Raw genomic sequence first — 19,813 nt, 5'->3', positions numbered from 1 at the left:
GCAAAACTGTATTCCTCGGGGGTGCAACTACGATCGTGAAGACTGTCGTAAAACGATTCAATACAAGGAATAGTCTCCTCGGCGAATCTCGACATGGAACAATAATAATCATAAGGATATATGCCCTTGACCGTTAACAAATCATATAAATCATTTGGAAATTGTTGCTTGAGAAGGGGGAAAGCATTTCTGCCGTCATCGTTTTTCTGCACATAAATTAATTTGCTCAATGATTTGGGGAAAAAACTGTAGGACTCTAAAAAGCGAATTTTATTCGTGTACTCAACATCGGCATCAACAAATTTCCACATAAATTCCAAAACAAGCAACTTTTCCGCGGATTTAGGTATGATTTTGTACGTAAAGCTGTCTATCACCCATGCATCATCATCATCATCATCATCCACTGTTCCATTTCTTTGAAGATGTGTCATACTGGTAGCACAAACTTCAGATCGTAGTTAGAGTTATGTATAAAAACCGGTACAAAAAGTTGTTGTTTAATTTTTAAATTACACGAATTATGAGCCCACCCCCGAAAGTTACTTTTTCCCGTTGAATTGGGGTCAATAAGGTGATTGTGGTCCTACACTATGTTTTTTGGGGCAAGGGCACTCCTACACACCCAGCAAATTGGTCCCTTTTCCAACGTCAGTTGCTCTTTATCCGACAATGTCATCGGATAATTGGTATGACGTAATCGTGAAATTGCCCTGTTTGCCATTTTAATTCGGGAAACCAATAGCTTTTCCATACTGCCATCCTCGTCCATAGTTAAAAAAAACTCGTCCAATTGCATTTTACTGTTGGCGTTCCGACGGGCGTGCGCAGAGGAACATGCAACTAGTTTGTGTTCCTTGACTATATTTGGCCTTGATGGGTCCGATACCTCAACCAGTCTTGTTTCACAGTCCAAAGACACTTCATCAGCTTGTAGAAAAGAATTTTGAAAAATTTTAAATTGTAAAATATCTTTGCCTTCTGCCGGCATTTCAATTCTTCGATTTCCATGAAGTTTGCAATTTCCCATGTGATCTGATAACGTTCGCTCAGATCTAAATGAGGAAAGGCACATGGGGCAATAGAAACGTTCTCCTTTATGAACGCCTTGACAGAGGAGTCGACTTATCGCAGTAACGGGGAAAAAATGACCATAAGAATTTACATCTTTGGGAGGTTCGTAAATAACCCATACAAAATTTTTAACATTTTCCACTATCGGTGTCCTCACTGAATACAAAACTCCTTTTTTATTTGTTTTTTTTTCCCCAGAGACAACGTCAGTGTCATACTGGAGACCAACTACACCCACCCCAACATATTCATTTGATGAATCGAATATGATTATTTCTTTAAAGTACAACGGATATTTTAAATCTAAAAAATCAAAATGTAATTTATGGAAATTTTTTCCACCGTTACTAGCAAGTTTGTCGAGATTTTTCATTGTTGACTCGTTTTTTAATGTCCTATGGGCTGCCGCTAAAAATGTATACTTGAAGCATTGTAGTCCAGTGTCAAATCTGAAACCCTGAATTCCTCCTGTAGCCGACAAATCCGGGTGACATTTCATTTTTAGATTACACGCCCCCCTTAAAATAAAGTTTTTTTTAAATCTAATGAGATTCAGATCCATGCATTCAATGTATAAAATTGTGGACCCACTCCCCCTCTCATTAAATGTATACAAAGTTGAAATTAGTTTATTTACCCAGTTGAAAAAATTGTCTTCAAATTTGTTTAGACCTGGGTAGAAAGTCTGGTTGCCTGTTAAAAAATGAAAATAAAAAATGTCCCCAGATGTCCCCTTTTGTAGATAAACTTTTTGGTTCACTGATGCTTTAATTCCCCCCCGACCTCCCCAATTCTGGATCTGAATATCAATAAGTGCTCGAATTTTGTCGATATAGCTATGGAGATTTTTCACGGGGTCATTTAAAATAATGCTAGCGTTTTCCTCGGGAAAGCTCAAATCTACCCTGTATGTTCGCAAATGGGTGAGAGCAGATTCTAACAGATGAAAATCAGGCAAGGCCGGGGACGTTGCACTGTTTTCATGTACTGACCCTGTTTGTTCAGGACTCAATTCACTAAATATATAGTTCTCATTAAAAATGTCTTCTGAAAAATGAGCCGATGTTGTATTACTACTACTATTAAGCGGAATGGTGGAGGAGGGTGACAGGGAATTGTCAATAACACCACTCCCAGTCTGTTCAATCACATTGGGGGGATGTGACATGAGGTCTCCTAGTACATGTTCCAAGGTGTTTGGAGACAATTGATCGAGCCAGCCTGTATTGTCCTCTGATGGAATTTCGTTATGAGGACCCGGTTCAAATTTACTTGTAGCATCATCTAAATATTCACGCATGAAACTATCTGCCCACTCTGGGTCCTCAAGCATGTCAATATCACAGCTTAAGTCATCCAGGCCGGCCATTTCCCCAAAAACATCATTAGGGAATCCCTCATGCCACTCCATATTCTCTAGAACCAGTGTAGGTTCATCCCTGAACTCTGCTGGTGGTGACAGAATTGGTACTGTAAATATACCTGCTTCATCACTCGATAGTGCCACTGGGAGTTCTATATTTTTAATCTGTAGAAAAAAAAAAGTTTTATTTTTTATGTAAAATAATCATTTTTTTATAGTTAATAAACTTTGTCAATAGCTCATAGTCATTGTCCCACCACCACCTTAAAACTTAAAAGAATAAGAAAAAAAAAGTTATATTGTCTTATGTATTAAATACTTAAAACTTATAATTTTAAAAAAAATATTTTTTTTTTTTCGTTGCAAATTGTAATGACTCTTAGAACGGTAAGTACGAAAAAGATAATTCTAGAAAAAATTAATGGAGTATTTCCAAAATTTTTTTTTTTTAAATAAAAACTAGAACTTTTGTACCATTAAGCGGCTTTTTGACAAGTAATTATTAATGTCAATGAAATTTTACAATTGTTCGACTGACGCAGTATGCTGTACGAACACTTGCTCCTCGGCTTCAGTTAAAGGACACGAACTCCATATGTCGGCGGTTGGTGGTGGTGTTGTTACTTTCTCAATAATCCGTATTTTCCTCTGTCTTTTACCAACGGATTTTTTCGACCTGGGCTAAATAAATGTTTTGTAAGAGAGAAGAACTTTTTTCTCCATCCATATCAACAATTAAAATGTTGGATGGTCCTTTTTAGAGACCCCCCCCCCTCCCCAACCCCCCCCCCCCCCCCGGGGAGAACCCTTGGGAACCGGGAGCTTCCTTCGAGGTAAGAGGATCGATACCCTTTTCCGAGTTGAGGGGAGTTTCGGACTCCACAACACTGTTCAAAAAGAACAGTCTCAAATTCTTTTCCTTGAACCTTTCAAAAACGAAAATAATTGCCTGAGTTGGTTCAAAATAATAATAATATTTTCTTATTATGTGAAACCCATAATTGGTGATTACTAAAAACCTTCTTCCTGTCACAGGAAACCCATTTACAATTCAAAGCGATGAAACGATCTGATACAATGCAAATGCTTGTTGCGCAATAATATCATTTTAAGGGTGACTTGCCAAGCGTGAAATACCAAATCGTTTTTTTGTTTAAAAGGAATTATTGCATTAGAATGTATCTTGGTTAGAAGTTACAAGGTAAGTTTTTTTTTTTTTTTTTATAATATGCATATAAGCACTCCTTTATATATATATATTGCTAATTTTATGAATTAAAGAAAATGAAATATCTTAGAAACAAATTTTAAGTTTTTTTTTTAACTCATCAAAAGCTATGCGCCTGAGAAAATTTTGTCTTATTTTTGAAAATAGGGATAGAAGAAATTATGTATATACTTACAAATTCTGACTGGACTTCTATATCTGAACTCCTTTGCAAAACTTGAAGGGGGTCAGTAGGCTGAGCTGAGACATGGTATAAAGTAGCCCATTCTCTTTTCAACTTCCTTCCAGTTGCCATGGAGCTAACGCGGGAGTCAGAGGGCGCTGTCGCTATAAGTTGGGTGCTCGAAGGATGGTCCAGATCACGTGTAACTTTTCCAGCGAATTTGATAACAGACGCCCTTGCGGTCTGTATTAATGAAGGTTCGTCATATCTCGCTTTCTTCTCAGAAGGGAGATTATTGCACGTCTCTTCTTCCTTTAAAAAAAAAAAGACAAAAATTTAGCATGTAGCAAAAATGCATTTTGGGTTTTTGGAAAATAATTCAGTTTATGTTAGACATCTAAAGTAGTGTAAAAAACATCTTGATTTCAAAATCAGGGGTTTTGATAGTGAGATGGAGGACCTTTTATAAAGTGCTCCTCCCTCCCTCCCTCCCCCCTCCTACGTCCATGCTTCCGTGACTGTATTTGCAAATTCAAACTTAAACAGCAGTATTTGCGTTCCTTATTAAACAATATGGAGAAGAATTGCCTGTTACAGTAAATTAAAAATATCATATTTAAATCAAATTTAGAAAAAATTATAAATTAAAGCATTGTTCATTTTCATTATCCTGGTTCAGTAAATCCCCCCCCCCCTATGAGATAAAAATTTACCTCAAAAAAAAATTAAAGAAAATCAAACAATGTTATTTTTTAAAAATGGTTATAATGTAAAAAATTTTATTTTTGAGTAAATGGGGGGGGGTGAGGGTTTTTAAAGAATTAAATGTAATTACGTTTTTATAAAACGACTACGTGAATTTAAATTTTTAAAAAAACATTCAATAAAAAAAAAAAAAACACTGTAAGTTATAAAAAAAAAAAATCACACTTTAAAAAAAATGAATAGTTTTTAAAAATTAAAGAAAAAATATAAAAAAAATTTTATTATAGAAAAAAATGAACTATATAAAGCTAAGCACTTTTTTTCAAAAAAAGTACATAAAATCGCCACTGATATCTATAAAAAATCACTCCTTAAATGCATACGGGCGTGTAATTATTTTAAAAAAAATTAATAAAAAAAAAAGCCACTGATCTTGATAAAAAAAAGGAAGCTTTTGTAAAACTTAATACAATTTTAGAATATTTAACCACACACAGTGTATTTAAATAAGTACGTAATTAAATTAAGGACAAAAAATTTTTTTTTTGCATGAGGAGTAGTAATTATTGAAGAACAAACCCCTAAAAAAAAAGGGTAAATTTCATTTTTAAAAAGGAAGCTATTTTCTACATTACAGAATTCCAAAATCAACATATTATAAAATCACCAAATTACTGATCGAACGCTGCTCACTTTTTTCTAAAAACAACTAAAACACTCGTAGATCTTGATAAAAAATCAAACCATAAATTTCAACCTATAAGAGAATTAGAGGTTTTTTCAGCTCCTAAAAACAACAGGCTTCTAAGTAGATAAGTACCCTTAGTTCTAGTGTAAGGAAAGAATTTCTTCCTTAACTTAATGACAAGATAATTTCTTTTTAATATAATAATGAGAATATTTTTTACTCACCAAAAATTGCTTATCCATTTTTCAATGTAAATGCTTTTTACAAAAAATGCCTTTAATGCTATCTCGAATATAAGCTATTCAAAACTGTTGGAGACTCAAATTTGAAATCTGATTATATACAAAAATAATTGGCGAGTAAAAAGAGTCATCGGTTTTCTGGTTTAACACTAAAAAAGGACACTGAACTTTGAAGTTACGCTGAACTTTTGAAATTGCGTTATTCCCTGGCAAAGAGTGTAATGACCTGTTTACCTAACAGAAAAACCGGAAGGAACGTAAAGTCCGCAAAGTAGTACCTTGGTATATACTCACAACATACAAGAAAAATATTCCAAAACGAAATCAGTTAAAACTAGACACTCTTGGCAAGGGATTTTATTTTTCTTGGGCACTAAAATGCATTGCATTTGCACTAAAATGATAGCTCCCCTTATACGAAAAATAGGTTGTGGTTTTGAAGTTTTCTGTTGGTCCCAAAACCGTGCTCTTTTGGAAGCTGGAAGCTAGTAGTGCGTCTAAGTTCTGTCTTAGATTGTGGGTCAACTGCGGCCCACTTAGGCGTGGTGTCGTCAATAGTATTCAGCACTAAATGAAATGACCGTTATTAAAGCATTTTTCACAGCCGAGGGCCGAAATCTATTGATGATAATAGCCAGGCCCTTCAAAGTGACCCAAATATTGAGTAGAAGTTTATAAAATGCAGAGCCTAATAACACTCCTCAAAGTATTCGGAATGAAAATGATTGAATTGAACATTTTACGATTAAGTTTTCTTCTCCTGATGGTTTCCTTGAAGCTGAATACTTGCTGGTCCGAGCTTGATCAGCGTCTTGGCTCGCTACCCGTCGGCCTTACTCACAGTTCGTTACCCCAAACGAGTGTAGTATTTAGCCCGAGTTCACAAAGCCAGTGGAAGATGGATAGGGAAAGCTGTTGTCTCCTTTACATTCTAAAAAACCCTGTGTCAAACAGTTCGTAATAACAAACCATAGTTGAAAGGTCCCATCTGTGATTAACGACCAAATTCTAAATAAACAGGTTAGCTTGGATTGCAACGTCTGCATCAATAGAATGTATTATTTATATTTATTTTGAATCATGAAAAATGCGTTAATTTTAGATTTCCTCATCAAAAGCCATTAGTACACAACAACCTGCGTAATTTTGGAGAAAGAGGTTAAACAACCCCAAAAAAGAAGTACAATTGTAACGAAGAAATTCAAAATTTATGAAAACCCAAATCCTACTATCTGCATATACAAAAAACAGCAATATCCGCATCCTCACCATGCTAACACAAAGAACCAATGATCATCGTCCAAGGATGATCCAATGATGTCATTTGCTAAGTTACTTTTAAAAGGAGGAAGAGCAGGACAGTAAATGCTTAATCACACTTTAATCCTTCTCATTTACATTACTCTGCTAATCCTCTCTTAGAAAAGCACCAAGTTTTTGGAAATCATCTTAAAAGTATAAAAACGATGGATTCTACCCTTAGGCTTGACAGTGACGATATGGAATAAATGTTTCATTTCATATGTTTAATATGTAAAACAGTCAACTATAGTAATTGCTTGTAAGAATTTTTCAATTTACCTGTATTCTGTTCAATTTTAAAAAAAGTGACTCGGTTTCTAGAAGCTACTAATATATTCAATAATGTTGTAAAATTACTGGAGGAGGTTTCGTATTCAAATTCATTTAAGTAGGATGTTCAAACATTTTAACGCAAAACTATTTTCATTGATTTTTGATCATCGTCAGAAGTATCATTCCAAATAAAAAGCACAAATTAGTTCTTTTTTACCATTGCATTGTATCTTTCTTTGATTGCAATAGTTCCTTCGTTTTTTCCCTGTCATCAGACAAAGCCTCATTCGTTGGATAAAGATTTTACTCTACTTTCAAAACAGTGTCATCGTTTTTTTTGTTTTTTGTTTTTTCTTGTTTTTTTTAATAAGTAGAATATCTTTTTTGTCCTTACAAGAATTCTGTCTTTTCTTATGTCATTTAAAAAAATATTTGCAGCTAACTTTATTATTCAGTTTTTGTTTTCTTCACAAAAAAAATACATTTTTTTAAGGGATCCATTTTTCTTTTGCAGGAGATAAATCTTGCGACACAACAAATTGTGGAGAGAACACGGTTTGCGTGGAAGAAATCAATGGACAACCAGAATGCAGATGTCTTCCAGGCTATAAGAAAGATGGAGATAAATGTGTCCTTTTGTCAACAGGTAATCCAAGTCTCATAACAATAAAGAGGACTCTTAGTCTGTTACATAAGTGCTTTAAATTAAGACTTCCTGAATTCGCGCCATGAGCATCTAGCTTTAATCGAATTTTACTGGATACTTTTTATTCTCCTCCTCCAACACAAAAAGCAATAGGATACGAGCATTCGTTAAGTCTAGTTGTCATTGAGATTCTTGATAAATTTAAGGTAGCCTGTATTTTTACTGTTGTTCAAGATCACGATTTAAGCCTTCTGAGATTTCTGTTTTCAAGGTTGTTCAAGCATTTTATTTTGGTTTTTCAGTTGTTTTTAAGGTTGGTGCCAAAGTTTTTGAAATTAGAATCCACTTTGACGCTCTGAAGAAATTTGCGAAGATTTATTCGGAACCTTTGCAGCGGCCCTCTGGCAAGCTCTAAAGGCTAAAAAAACTTTACAAAAATTACCATTGACTGAATAAATAGAACACAAATTTAATAAACGCAAAATTAATATTCCACCTTCTTTTAATAAAAATTTTTGAGCTTATTCAATAGTGTAGGATATTTGAAGCATAAAAAACTCAGTAGGGTGACGGCCACAAAGAATAAAAATAGAAAAGGAAAAAAAGAGAACAGCGCACAAAACCAATTAGAAAAGTCAATTAATCAAGTGAACAAAGCAAACAAAACAAGAAAAGGTATTATTTAAAAACACTAATATAAACAAAATCGTCATATAACACCTCACTGTGAGTCTTGCCCACAGGAATAAGCCACGCCAGATTCTTAATACTAACCCCTATTTTCCAACAGTTTTTTTTCATCCACGTATTACTCAGTAAAAGGTCAGTAGAGTCTAGAAGAACATGCGAGTTGTATTTCTTATTTAACATAGCCTTTGAAGTAAGCCCATTTTTAAACAGCTTGCTTTACCTAGCTGTGAGTAAGGAGTGCTTGGTGCTAAAAGTGACCGAAACTCTAAAATTGGAATTTTGATAACAATACAACCAACAAAAGCATAAACTACTAATGTTAATTTCGAAATATAAAATTAAGTGTGAAATTGTTCATCGAAAGATATGATCCTGATAAGGTGTCGCAAGTTTGGAGAAAGGGAAAAAATACCCCCAACAAGGGAAATGACCGCGATGAAAGTTAAATCATCAAATTCAACATATTGTAACATAAACTCTTACAGAAGCTTCAATTCCCTAACAATAAGACTAACTATTTTCGTCTTTAGCTTTGTTTTTTCACTCGCCGAAAAATACACTCGTTTCCATGGTTATTTTTTTCAATTATGTTTATTTTTCGCTTTTTGTCAAATCTCATACTCAGGTTTTACTTCTTGTCTTATTTCCCCTCAAATTGCAGAGCATCTAAAAACTTAGCTCCACAGTCTGGGAGTTGCCAAATCTTTCACCATTTTGTACATTAGTCAATAGGCCCGCTTTTAGCACTAAGATCTTACATCTAAGATCTTGCATTTTTCTGCAAAGATTATCATTTTTTAACTCATCTCTGTTCTAAGATCTTACAGCTCACTGATGTTAGCAAGAAGTGTGAAGACCGCCAATATTCTGCCATATAGAACAATGATGAGAGAACTTTGATGATCTACTCATCATTGTTCTCAGACCACTGATCAGAGCAGAATGATGAAAAATGTTTGCACAAAAACGACCAAAGATGTAAGATCTTGATTCAAAGATTTCACTTTTAAGCGTTTTCTGACAAAAGATTAAGATCTTAGCACATTGATGAGTGAAAAAACGGCGCTAATAATTTGAAAACCGACCAATTAAACTTCGGCTCGAAATCCGGACACAACTTTTAAGAACCTACAGGTCGGAATTTTTCAACTTGAATTGATCAACATGCTTAAACAAAGCATCATAAAAATCTTGTCAAGATCTGTCAAGACAAATGACCAGTTTGCCACGAAATACGTGTAGAGTTGTGATTAATTTTTGTGATGTACAGGCAATATGTCAAGTAACTGCTTGTGGATTGTATGGATGTTTGTTTAAGTGGATAGTAGCTTTTAAATGAGTCATTAAACAACGATGTATAATCTTGCAGTAGCTACCTAGCGGTAAAAAAGACCCATTAATGCTCTCCAAAAAAAAGCAATTATCTTTGATTTTTCAAGATGGAAGAGGGGGATCAAAACACAAAGTTTAATGTTTTTGACCCTTGCTTGGATCATCCGGATCTCTATGCTCAGCACAGTACATGTTAATTATATTCGTGTATGCTGAGATGTTAGACTGAGGTGATAAACGTGTGTGCTGAGGTGTTTTGTTTCCGAGTCCCCCAAGTTTCTTGTCTTTGGATCAGAAAATTACCTCCAATGATAGAACCTAAGCTGGTTCACCTACAGTCTAACTTTCCTGTTAACTTAGGCATTCCATCACAACCATCATAATTGTAGGACAGTTTAACTAGAAGCATTTTCAGAAAACTCAGTATCCACTAATATTACGCCTTCATACAAAATGGCGAAAAAAATATATGGGAAATATTTCGATTTTAACGGAGGTTATGATAATACACTTTGGCTATGGCTTTATAAAAAAAAACAAAAAAAATAAAAAAAAAAAAACAAAAAAAACAAAAAAAAAAAAACCAACAATATAGTCTAGCAGGAATATCAGAACTTTTAAATTATATTTCTTCTTTGACACACTTGTTGAAGTAAATTTAGTTTTTTTTTTAACAAGAAAAACTGTGTTGTTATAACGATATTTATGTCGTTCTATTTCAAAGAGAACATTGCATTGTTTTTTTTTTTTTTTTTTTTTTTTTTTTAAGTCTTGACTGACACAGTCTTGTTCTCTTTAGAAAAGACAGGAAGGAAATATGAAGCTTATCCTATATTATTTTATTTTATCCTATATCCTATGACCTCTTAACTATAAAAATATTTAGATTACCAAGTTATCTGTATTTAAAAGAATGCAGTTTTCTAAACCAGTTGTGTTTTCAAATTACTTTTGAAGGAAAAATTAAATGAAAACGCTGAAATATATACTTTCCTTCTCGATTTGTTATTCCATATGATTGTTCTTTTTGGAATAGAGATAGAAATTTACAAGGAAAAGTGTATATTAAATTTAAAATGAATGAGTGGGTTTTACAGACGAGCTGTATGCACCGAGCTGCCTGACAACAAGTCTGTGTAACGAAAACGCAGCCTGCAAATATGTTGATGAAAGTAACACCTTCAAATGTGTTTGTAATGCCGGATATAGTGGCGATGGCCTTGTTTGCATTCCAGATTCTGGTAAGATCCAAGATATTACCTAAGAACTAAGAAAAAAACAAGTTTTTTCAAATATAGATAAAGACAGGCATTAAAACTAAGAAAAAAAATGAAATTATCCTTATATAAGGAGGGTTGTCGTCCCATTGACCCTATCTACTGTTTACACAAAAGTTTAACTAATGATTAACTAAAATAATTTTAGGGTGAAAAAAATATAGCTAGTTGGTAATTGTAGGTGTTTTATTTGCCAATCTTTTTTCAGAATACATAAAAAAAAGTTTGATTATTTGAAGCAAATGCAAAAAAGTATACACTTCCATTCTCAAGACATTTTGACAAAAAAAAAGAATCACCATGCTCTTATATTAAATCGTTGTTCTTAAAGCATTGGTGTATAAAAAAAATACAATTTTAGCGTAAAGAGTGGTAACTTCAATTCATTCAGATTTTTTATGTCGCTATTTACTTTCCTTTGAAAAATTTGTTTTCGTTTATTTTTGTTCGTGTTTGCTTTTTTTTTAATTTTCGCTATATAGCATTTTCATCCCGTGCGGGTCAAAATATTTTCCATTTTTTTTTGCATAAACCTGGCAGAAATCACCGCTTTGTTGTGGTATGTCTGAAGCACGTAGAAATATATACTTTGTCGATAATTTTGAACCGAATTGGACATCCCAGTAATTCTGACTTATTAGCATTTTGTCCCTGTTTGGGACATAACTTTTGATTTTTGGCACAAACTGGTAGAAGTCACTGCTTTCCTGCAATACAATCTCTATTTTTTATAAGGATCCCAGATTTTTTAATTTCTGTTTAAAAGAACCCCCTTTCAATATTCTGAGATCACTGACTCGTTATGGCCAGACCTAGGACAAAACAAACATATGAACAAATACATAGAGAAGCATTCGTTATTAAATTTCTGAGAGAAAATATCCAAATTTTGTTTATAAACATAGGAGCTCGGAACCTACCCAATGGGCTTCTTGGGCATACTGGAAATGATGCTGCTATCTCCGGCCCTTTTTTCATGTTAAAACTTCAAAATTTTCTCGTAGTCGTGACTTTTTATGACTAATTTCAAAATCTAATAAATTTTATAAATATAGGAGTATCATAAGAGGAGATTCTTTTTTTTATTTATTGTTATCATAATTAAGGTTTTTATAGCTCCAGTTCACACAATTGTATGTTGTTTTTCGCTTGCAATTTATTGCCACGAACATTCTTCAAAGAATGTTCTAAAAGGTGTGCATTTGCTTTTGTTCAATGGGTTGGCAGTTTTGAAACCATCAACTGCAACTTCTAGCTGTACAGTCCTGGATGCTGTGTTGTTGGCACACAAAATGACAGCGTGGCAAAAGCATTCAATTCACTTCAGAAGCGCTCATAGTGAAATAGCAACTCAAATAGTAACTAAATACAAACCATGACTAAAAATCATTAGTTAATTTCTCCAAGAAACAAAGTCGTTGTTTGAGGGAATTGATAATTGATTTCGAGCGCAGTATTCATTAAATTTGAAGTATAAAAAAGAAACTCTTTGGTATTTTCATTTGAGATGCAAGTACGGTGATATTTTGTGTCTAATATTATATTCATATATATTGTTTGAAGTCTTAAATGCTTGTATAGATCTTTGTTCATCTTCGAACATTTCATTCTTAAATTTCCTGGCAAAATTTGTGTTAACGCGTGTTGTTGGTGTCAATTTTTTTCCGAGTCGAAGTGTACCCTTAGGTGCATCTGCAAGTAATTGTTGACCTGTTATTGGGACAGTGTAAAACATGCCTAAATTGCAAAAACGAGCTCTTGGGAAAAAATATGAATTTTTAAAAAAGGCGAGGAAGGGGAAATGGAAGAAAAGGGGCTTTTTCATAATTCCTAAAACAGATTCTAACTGGATTTTATACCGCTTGTGCAGAATACTTGGGGATACTCTGCTGCACAATAAAGGTAACATATAGCAGCGAAATGTTTGTCCAAACATGACACAAATTTCTTAGCGCGCAATTTGGTAAGTTTTCCAAACCGTCAGAGCCGTATTTTCAGTTGCTACGTGGTTTTTCATCGGAAATATTTGTCATTGCGCGCGCGCGAAGTTAGGGTCATGAAGCTCGTGTGGTTTTAGATATGTTTCAAAAATTTTTCAATGGGGAGTATAGGACTTTTCGCTACTTAATATTATCTCTAGTGTGCTCTGCTGTTACTGTTTACATTTTTGTCCAATATAAAATATTGCATCTGAGCCAACGTCAAAAAAGAGCTTTAATTCGGCATAACATGCCGAATTAAAGATCCTTCTTGAGTTTTGACCCAAAAGAAAACTATGGTTGCTTGTGACACTTGTTAAAGCTCAAACTCCATAAAGAAATGTTTTTAAGTTATCACACTAAGTAGGAACTGATTTCTGTTAAAATTTTAACTTTTTGGAAGTTTCAAGCAACTTTGGTCTGTATTGTAATAAACTAAAAACAAAAAGTGCAGTTATATGTATGTTGTTGTTTGAAAAATTCTTTAGATTTGAATCACCAGTTGAATTAACCTTAGGATAACGATAAATCCATAATTTAACTGGAGGAAAAATTTGTATTCTTATTCATGGTATAGCGTAAAAAAAAAACGAAAAAAAAATATATCTCCTTCTCTATTTCGATTTTATTTCTGTTGAACTTATTTCTAAAGTCTTGGAAGACGTATATAGCTATTATTTCTATCAGTTTACAGTTATGACGTTTGAACACTTTTACTTCTTTTTTTTAGAGAACTGAAAAATCCATTTAGGATTCTGAAAAATCCATAATTTAACTGGAGGAAAAATTTTCATTCTTATTCATGAAGATTAGTTTAAAAAGAGATTTAAAGACTATATCTACTTCATTATTTTGATATTATCGCTGGTGACCAATAAGACATATGTCTAAAATCTTGTAAGACATATATAGGCAGCTATTATTTCTAGCGTTTAACAGCTATAACATTTAAACCCTTTTGCATCTTTTTTTAAGAGAATTGCCTTGTTGCTGAGTTTTGTTCAGCACATGCTTCATGTGAGTATAACAATGTAACTGCAACTTACTTCTGCAAGTGCCTACCAGGCTATGATGGTGATGGCTATGAATGTGCTCTTCATGGTAATTATAATGTAAATTCCGCAACACTTGCACCTACTTGTCTTTATGGAGTTTGCTGGTGCGAAGGAGATTCTACTTATGACGGTGAAAAGTGTATTTCAACCTCAGAAGACGAATTGGTTGACGCAAATATGCAGCAATTCAGTAAGTGATGAGTTTTTTAAATTTTTAATTTCCTCTTTAGACTGTATTTCAATGGACCTATGTTTCCTGGGAACAATTCTTCTTTGTATAGAACGAGACACATGAACTAATATTTTGGTTGCCCAGAATAATTCTCTGAGAGTAATTTTGGTTGATTATTTTTTTTATTTCTATTAATTTTTTATTACATATTTATAAGGAATAAAAATGAAGAGGCGCGGTCAAGGGGCTGGGAAACTTTGTCAATGAGTTGGTAGGTCATCAAAGCTTAGATTTTCCGGCAGAAAAAAAAAAATTATTTCTGAGAAATGACATTTATATTTCAGAAATTTCACTTTCAGATATTTTATTGAAGCAATGGGCTACTTCGTTATATTCTTGTACATATGACCGTTTAATATCAATTGTATTAAGATCTGTGGGTCCTAGCTAAAATTAGAACTTCGGTGCCCGGGTCAGTGCTCCTTCCTCTGGGCAACAGCTAGCTAATTTTCTTACCCAGAGGTGTCTAAATTCGGGTTACTACCTTCCTAAGGCTGGTGCCCTTTGAAACCCATTACATAAATGGATAAAATGAGAGTATATCACTGTATATAGGTAGAGTGGCCATTGATAGTATCTATAAAATAAATATACTATTCTTATGAAATGAAATTTTAGTTTTTGAGTGAGAGGGAGGTTGGAGGTATCACATAAAAAAAACATGTCCCATACTTTTTTTTAAATATACACCATCAGCTTCTATATTTCTAGTGTAATGGATTTAACAGGGGATGACACCCTGAATCCACGATGGCACTATCATCTCAAGTATATTCCTTTATTATCTTTCCTGAGCGCCGAAATTAGCAATCACCATCAATATCTTTAGATATCTTCAAATTCTCTGGGTACTAAAATTACCAGGCTGCTGCTGATTTTAGATCCGAGAAGGTCCAACCCGGGTACCAAAGAATTAGCTTTACTTTTACTGACCTGTTTGGATCAAAATTTCCTATAAACTAAGTATTTTCTTATCAAAAACATGACTCTTCATTATTCTGTTTTTGTATAATTAACTGGGTGGGAAAGAGCCCACGTTTGAAAATATTCTTAGCAACTATAGTAACAGTAGAATAAAAAACTATTGTTTAACTTATCCAGGGTCTGACATTATTTTGACCTTCTAACTTGCATCACTATAAAGGATGTTTTTTTATTATCACTGAGGCTGTCTTAGTAACGTGTGTTATTTAGCCCAGCAAAAGTATTTAGTTAAATTTCACAATGCACAAGTAAAAGACGTCAGAATACTGTAATATCTCATAATTAAAAATGTGAATTGAGAAATGGATAAATAAAATAATCCCAATTATAGTTTAAAACAATGAACTAAAGGCCGCAAAGAAATTCAAAATCCATCTCTCATTCCTTCACTTTTTTTCATATTTTAATATAGCAACATCTGAATTTTAATAATAGTATGTGCTTTTCTAGAAGCCTATTAAGGTTTTAAAAAAAAATCATCGTTCTATCAAGCATATAGCTGTAAAGGTTATTATTATTACAGTTATTATCACTTTATTCTAGCATCTTGTAACGTTGTCAATAATTGCCACCCTAGAGCTCAGTGCATCTATTCAAGTGAAGCGGATCTTTACAGTTGTCGTTGCAACGCTGGTTACCAAGGTGATGGATATAGATGTGCCTTGATAAGTAAGTTTGGTTTTTAAACCGACCAAAGCCCCAGTGAAAAAACTTCTAGACTGGCTTCAATACTAGAGCCTCCTCCCTAATATGCTGTTTAGTAAATTTTTATGCTAGTCGCCGATTTTGAGAAAAAATGGCAGAACAAAATTCCTTTGAAACCTAGCAAAAAGCAAAGAGTATTTTTCATTTTAGCAAGATAAAAATCTTTGTGGAATTTTTTTTTAAATGAACATTTTCTTTAGAAAAATCTTGGCTTATTTGAATAGATTTTTAATTTTAAATTTCAAATTTTTTAGTATTTTTACAACGATTTTCAAAGGTTTAACATAAAAAGCTTAATTACTGAAAAATTCAATTCCTTATTTGCTCCTTCTTCTTGAAGGTCGTCGTCAATATTAAAAGTTGAAACTTGTATGTCAAGGCAAATGCGCATATGCATGGATTTATTTAACGGACTTAAGATTGTGTAATATCCCCCGAAAGTCATTAATTTTCAACATCAGACCACGAACAACATTTTCAGTATGAATATAATGTTCATTGATATTTATCAAAATTATATTGATGTAGAGATACATACTAGATAGTGCACAACTTTAACGCATTAAAACAAATAATACTTGTTCAAACCTTAAACAATTTGTTCTTCTTTTTTTCGACAGATACATGCTTTTCTTCTAGAAAAATAGAGCTGTGTATAGATGATGCTAACGTTAGTTTAAAATAAGATAGTTGTCTTCATGGAAGTAAGAACCCATTTTAACAGCACCAGTAGAAAAGGTTCAGTGCTGGTAAGCTGCAAGTGTATTTCCTTTTTCAGGAAATAAGAATAATTGACCGATTCTCGATTGGATTTTAGCGCCATCTTTTTATCGATTGCCTATAATATTTTTTGCCTAAAAATCTGTTGTAAAATAGGATATTTCTTCTATTTAGCAAGTAAACTTTTAGACTTGACAAAAATAATTTAAATAGCTCTAAATGTTTGACAAAATTTGATTTGAAATATGAAATATTCATTTTAAAATTTTGCTAAGGCTCTTAGGAAGAAAATATTAAAAGAGCTCAATATCAGGACGGCACTAAGCCTGAACTGGAATGTCACTAGTTGAAGAGGCAGTTTTTACATATTTTAAGCCAAATTCTCATCCAACAAGTCATTAATTAAATACGCTGAAAGATGTAATTAGATAAGATTATATTAGATTCTTTTTTAGTTAAATGAATCTCTATCGAATATTCAATTCAAAATTATTCTACTTCCCCATTTCTAGAATTATAACCAAAGTCTATTTAGGAATCAAAGACCCCTCATTTGGAGAAATTTATGGGATAGAACTGGGAAATTTCAAATTGTGTAGTTACTGAAATTACAATTATAAATTGATATTTAATGCATAAATTACGAAAATTATGTAAGATTTTGTATCTGCAGTGCTGTTTAATATGGCTTTTTAATATGGAATTTTTCAAACGAAGTAATGGCACTCCTTCTCCCAAATCTCAAACGGTAGGTAATTTGCATTCAGTATTCTATAGTCTCCACATTCAAAAACAGTCTTAAACTAAGTGCCCAAATAATACCTACTGGCTGTCGTACGACCATGAGTAAATACAATAACGGTTTTAGGTTATATTCTAGATGCGAATTATCACCGAGCAAAGAGGAAAACGTCGTGTGGAGACTTTTTCACACTGTTATGAAGTGAAAGGTCAAATATTTTAAATGTTTCTAAGCTATATTTATTATAATTCTAGGCCAAAAATTAAATTCAGTGCGCTGAACTTCATATTTTGAACTTTTCCGTCTGCAATACTGTTTTCTATTTTTTTTTTTTTTTACGCATCAGTGTTTGCCTATTTTTTTCTTTTAGTTCCAGAAGCTACAACAGTTAGTAACTGCAATTTGAATCCAGATATTTGCCATTCTAATGCAGTTTGCGCATACGATGACGACCTATTAGGTTCAAAATGCGTTTGCAAGACAGGTTTTGAGGGAAATGGTATATCATGCACTGGAAAAGGTAACAAATCTTTGTGTTACATCTATACTCTCACATCTTTGTTGTTCACAAAGCCTAAAAAGGCACATCTCTTGCATTTTATCTTACATTTAAAAGTGCACGATTAGTTTATTTGCTTGGTCGAAATACCACCTTGGGTTATATATAATATATACATATATATATATATATATATATATATATATATATATATATATATATATATATATATATATATATATATATATATATATATATATATATATATATATATATATATATATATATATATATATATATATATATATATATATATATATATATATATATATATATATATATATATATATGTGTGTGTACTGGATTGTCAAATTGTGTAGTGAACGAAAAGAGAAGATATGAAACAAAATAAGAACTTTTTTTTATTTTTGACAAAGAACTTTTGTTTTGATCAAATTTTGAGAAGGTACCTGAGTCATTAAATAATCAAGTATTGTAGATTTCTGTGTACCTATTGCGTCTCTCTCGGTGAGGACTCTCTCGGGCTACTCAGTACATCTCCAGGCTTTAGACAGTGGCTTGTCTTACATATGTGTATGAAATATCTATTTAAAATATCTATGAAAAACGGACTAGCCCGGAGACTGGGGGTTAAGAATGAACACTGGAACACCCTTGATCAAAGATCATAAATAAAATATCAGCAGGAAGAAGACAACCTAACAGTTGTAAGTCTCCTCCCAGCAATTGTCAAATACAGTACGACATGATTCCGTCGTGGGATGATCTTCTATAGGAGTACAGATGTGAAAAACTGGAAATTCCAGACACACATATAGACAAAGGCCTCTTTAAAGGATGGTAAGAAGTGGCTGGTCTTGGCTAACCCCTCAGGGAATTGAATCCCTGCTTTGAGAGCTTGATGGTGGCAGGTACTTCCTTGTTCTACATCCTATCCAATTAAATGAAACCACTTCCAATGCTGAGGATGGGTAAAGGGGCTTTTGGTTGCTTCTCCATCCGAGGAATGGGTTGATTATGGAAGCCTAAGTTTCATTTTGCAAACAACCCATTTTACCATGTTAAAACTCATCAATAAAAGTCTTGGATTAGACTGCTTTACTGCCGACAATCTGTGGCTCGCCAATAGATCATTGAATAAAATATCATTGTTGACCATTACGATGTCTGATTATCCTATACTTGGTGGCCTATTGTAATGCACAGGGTCATTCAACTGAATTTGACCAAATTTTGCATCTAGTTGACCCCGCCAATTTTTATTGTAAGAAATGGGAAGCCTTCCTCCAAGAAGGTGCTGAGTGAGTTGCAGAGAGGTAAAAGAATATAGGACTCTACCCTCAAGCATATAATAGTGCCATCAACGTAGGTTTAGGTGTCTACCAGGGGTAAATCTTGGCAGAACGTCTACTTTAAGCTTGACGACCTGCAAGATCTACTACATCTTCTGCAATGAATCACAGGAAACACCAGACAAATGATGTCTAATATTGAAAAGTGAAGATGACAGATTTAAATTCATCAGAGTACACATAGGTGCAATTCGTAAGATTTGATGATCTCACGTTTACTACATGCATACCTTTACTTCCAAGCTGTAGTCTGTTTCTTAAGGAACTGGTAGAGAATTGTCTAAGAGGCTATGCCTCGTCCATAGGAAACTTAAATTTTGTACATAATAATAATCAGGAAGTGTTGCAAGATCCAGAGGCAATAACCAAATCTCTTACATAGGTCTCTGCCAAATTTTCAAATCTGGAAGACAATCATAGAGACATTGCAATTTCTCTGGTTGAATTTCCTTTGTCGTGACAACTATTTTGCTCCAAAGATGTATACACGGATCTCTGTCATTGCTTTTTCAAAAGTTTTTTAGTTCGAAAATCTTCCTGC

At 33.3% G+C, this 19,813-nt stretch overlaps 1 protein-coding gene across 4 annotated transcripts in view; it reads left to right on the top strand.

Moving 5' to 3' along the window:
* Positions 1-19,813, top strand: part of LOC148950156 (nidogen-like) — a 364,016-nt gene that overhangs the window by 302,174 nt on the left and 42,029 nt on the right. For all 4 annotated transcript variants that reach the window (XM_089092178.1, XM_089092180.1, XM_089092177.1 and 1 more), the window contains 5 exons: positions 7,553-7,684; positions 10,804-10,947; positions 13,938-14,207; positions 15,777-15,902; positions 17,771-17,920. In XM_089092178.1, coding sequence (XP_088948304.1) covers positions 7,553-7,684; positions 10,804-10,947; positions 13,938-14,207; positions 15,777-15,902; positions 17,771-17,920 — 822 coding nt within the window. The remainder of the gene's footprint in view (positions 1-7,552; positions 7,685-10,803; positions 10,948-13,937; positions 14,208-15,776; positions 15,903-17,770; positions 17,921-19,813) is intronic.

The sequence above is a fragment of the Artemia sp. Qi Xiang Cuo genome, chromosome 7 (assembly GCF_049724085.1).
Source record: "Artemia sp. Qi Xiang Cuo chromosome 7, ASM4972408v1, whole genome shotgun sequence".
NCBI classification, from domain to species: Eukaryota; Metazoa; Arthropoda; class Branchiopoda; order Anostraca; family Artemiidae; genus Artemia; species Artemia sp. Qi Xiang Cuo.
This window is presented reverse-complemented; position numbering and strand designations above follow the sequence as displayed.